General features: G+C 33.9%; 1 protein-coding gene across 1 annotated transcript in view; it reads right to left on the bottom strand.

The window, feature by feature from the left end:
* Positions 1–623: 623 nt before the first annotated feature.
* The window catches only part of LOC106458193 (Usher syndrome type-1G protein homolog), a 9,171-nt gene continuing 6,001 nt past the window's right edge, over positions 624–3,793 (bottom strand). The window contains exon 2 of the mRNA XM_013917667.2: positions 624–2,185. Coding sequence (XP_013773121.1) covers positions 889–2,185 — 1,297 coding nt within the window. The 3' untranslated portion in view covers positions 624–888. The remainder of the gene's footprint in view (positions 2,186–3,793) is intronic.

The following is a 3,793-nucleotide window of genomic DNA, read 5'->3' as shown; positions in this document are numbered from 1 at the left end:
ACCCTCGTGTAGCTTTACGCGAAATTCAAGCACAAACAAATCACTTTGCACTGGAACTAGTAAAAAAACAGACTTGATATATTCAATGACATATCTTTTTATTTTTGGTTTATTAAAATTACTTCACTAAAAATCTGATGTTTTGTTTGTTAAAAGATTTGTAATATTTACTGAAAGTTTGCCAAATCTTGTGAAGGTACACATACTATATTGAAAGTTAGTAGTATCAAAACTATAATGAGTACAAAGTGCTCACGTGATCGGTCAATTCCACCGAGTCCGTTAGAGAGAGTAAATAAGAGTAACTGTTTCAGGCATTGGGTGTTCTGGATAGTTTCTTTTCCTCTAGTTCCCAGTTCAAAATTAAAGACAGTTATACTTGAACCGTTTAGCCTATTGTGAATATAAAATATCATTCAAATGTACAAGTGAATAAAATCCCCTTTTCTCTACTGTCATGACTGGATATTTATAGAAATGAATTCGTAATACTTTTCTTTTATGACCCAGCTAAGGTACATCTATATATATATATATATATTAGCTAATATATTTTTCTTTTCCTTTTATGATCTTAATCCCAACTATTTTGGGTCGTCCCTATTGTTGTAAGCCAAGAATTTTTATATTGGGGTGGGTGGCACAGTCGGCAACCATGTAGTACAAGTATGTTTGGTGACGGGGATTCGAACACTTAACCCTCAGATTGCATGTCGATCATCCTAACCACCAGGCCCTGCCAAACCCAACTAATAAAAATAATGTCTAAAATTATTTGTTCATTATTCTGATCTGGCTCTACAACAACAGTATCTATATCGATACTCCATTCTATTTTTCTAAAACTTTGGTCATAACTTTGATTCCGAAATTCGTTACATTGGCGCTTTACACCTTAGAATCGATTACTAGCCCTGGGTTTTCTAGAGCTTCCTTTCGGATTTTTAAGGTTCGGCTCAGCTTCCGCCTAGGACCTAGAGGCAGACCAAGGTCCTTGAGGTCATTATCAGTTAACAGTACAAGAGACTGCAGATCAATTTTCTCCCTCATAAAAAGAGGTAGGTATTCAGTCATCTCATTAGCTGCAAGAAACAGGATTATTGGCGTGAAATCAGGTGTATTATTATTCACTGTTGCTTCTTCATTTTTCCAGGGCATGTATCGGTAAGCTAAGCTACTAGCGCTTCCTATACTGTCATTAACATCGTCTTTCTTCTGCTCCGCGAACTTTTCACTAGACTGGATGGAATCTCCATAAATGTCATCCTCGCTACTAGATAGATAACGCAGACTTCCAGTGATGGAGCCAGAAAGCGCCGTACTTCCAAATTTGGGGCGTTTAAGAATTTTGGAGGATTTGACTGCAGAAAAATCGTCTTCTGATATAGAACTTTCGGGCTGGAGAATATATGGCTCACTTCGAGAACGAGAAATTTTACTCCAGCTACTAAAGCTGTCTTTCAGACGTCTATGCTGTTTTTCCAATTTATTGTTCTGGGGATCATACTTGGAAAAAAACATCATTTCAGTGTTTCGACGTTGATCAAATAATGAATGCAATAATTTATTTTTTCCTTTTTCTATTTCTTTGGAATTCACTTCACTTCTAACTGTCTCCTGCTTTCTCTGCTGAACTTTCTTAGACAAAACACCCCGGTTTAATTTCAAACTCTGCGTACTTTGCATCATCTGACCATCTATGACAATATCTGAGGAGTTAGATGACTTGGCATACAGAAGCTGAGAACTCGTTTTGAGAGTTTGGCCAGTATCCACAAAAGGCAGATTCAATCCACAGTTATCTGAGTGGATGTCGACACTGGACATTTTCCACCACTGCTTCTTTAATTCTCGTTCGGACTGCTCAGTTAGCTTCGTAGCCTTCCTCTGAATTTTTTGTAGGTTTTTCACGCGTTTCTCGGCGTCTCGAAGGGCTTTGTCCTTCAACTTAGAGGTCTGCTTGCTGTTTTGCTTCACTTGCATGTCTAACAACCGGTTTAAGAACCTCATAATTTCGTCCCGACAGTTGATAACAGCCACGTCCTTGGCAGACTGAAAGTCATTGTTTAGAGCCCACACATTGGCACCAAAGTTCACTAGAAATGAAACACAATTCATGTGACCGTTGGCTACTGAGTAGTGAAGAGCTGTGTTGCCAAAGTAATCACATTTGTCTGGATTGCCCCTGAAAGAGATGAATATAAACATCTAAAAAACATGAAAATACAGACCCTTTCATAACATTTTCTGAATACACTATCAAATACTTGTTAAAATATTAATATCTGTAATAATACTTGAATTGAACAATATTCTAATAATGTATGAGAGTTTACCAGTTTGGTATACTTACAGCAATGGACTTTTAACTTTTTATTTTCCTTGTTCCATGGTATTTTCTTAAAAGCATTAAGTACAGAATAAAATAATATTTAGAATATTAATGCAGTTATACATAGAGCGCTATCAGCGCATAGCAGTCCCTAATTTTGAACTGATTGGATAGAGAAAAGACAGCTAGTCAACAGCACCCATCGCCACCTCTTAATCTACTTTTGACTGATCAAATATTGTGATTTGTCCGATAAACGCGTTTATGCGGGAAGGAAATAGATAAACTCTCGTTGATTACTAAGCCACGCCGGCCCTATCTAAGGATCTTTAGCAATACAATACACAATACACAATACACCGTCTATACTTGCTAACTATAAATATGTATTACAATAAAGTCTGTAGTGGAGTCTTCAGCATGTGCATGAAATATAGATTACGCATAAGTTAATACATTGATCTACGACGCTACAGGCAAATTACACTTACATGGTTCTTAATAGTTTTTTTCTTATTGAAAAACTTTATGAAAAAACTAAGAAAACGTTTACAATACACAATATGATCTGCAAGACTTACTGGAATGTGGATTATGATTGCTTTATGAACTTAAACTAAGTATAATAAATATTATTTATAATATACAACTGCATTTATAATCATACATAAATATGTAATGAATATACAAGATTTTAAGCATCCATTAACAATATTTAATTTATAATAATTTATATTTTAAGTATTCATAACATTTGACTTTAAATTTTATATATTGATAATGTTTTATTTTAAATGCATGTAAGTATTATAAATATATTTTCAGGCTCATCAATATTAGTTATCAATTTCTCCAATTCCGATTTGATACTTATATTTTTTTACCATTAAATCGTGATCTTATTTTCGTTTGGACTATTATTATAAAGTTTGATGTTTGATACAAATAACTTGTTCTGAATATTTCCTTTTGTAAATTTATGAAGTTATAAATTTCTGAGCTCTTCAGCTCTTGTTTCATATATCAATTTTATATTTTGCCAACTCTACAGATCTTTGTCAAATCTATATAATGCTTTATTAATTGATAATTTACGTAATGGTAATATATTTTAATTTTTAAATGTATTTTGCATTATCATACTATGATAAAGGTAGCATAAAACTCTTAAGCATCTCTATATATAAAGCACAAAAAACACTGTTTGTCCGTTATCTAACTACTTCTAGGTCACTGGGCCAATCTCAACCAAACTTTGTGGGATGATAGTACATAACACGAGGCGTGTTACTGGGGGTTAACAATCCCTTACACCCCCATTATTGCTGTATTTGAGCATTTAATATCTTTGACGCAAGTCAACGCTAACTACATTTATAGATGGCGCCATGTCCTTACACACAACAAAAAAACTTTATTGAACTTTCTATGAGATAACATAATTATAATATATAATATTAA

This window comes from Limulus polyphemus, unplaced genomic scaffold (genome assembly GCF_000517525.1).
Source record: "Limulus polyphemus unplaced genomic scaffold, Limulus_polyphemus-2.1.2 Scaffold427, whole genome shotgun sequence".
NCBI classification, from domain to species: domain Eukaryota; kingdom Metazoa; phylum Arthropoda; class Merostomata; order Xiphosura; family Limulidae; genus Limulus; species Limulus polyphemus.
Note: the sequence above shows the minus strand (reverse complement) of the source record. Positions and strands in the feature narration are given on the sequence as shown.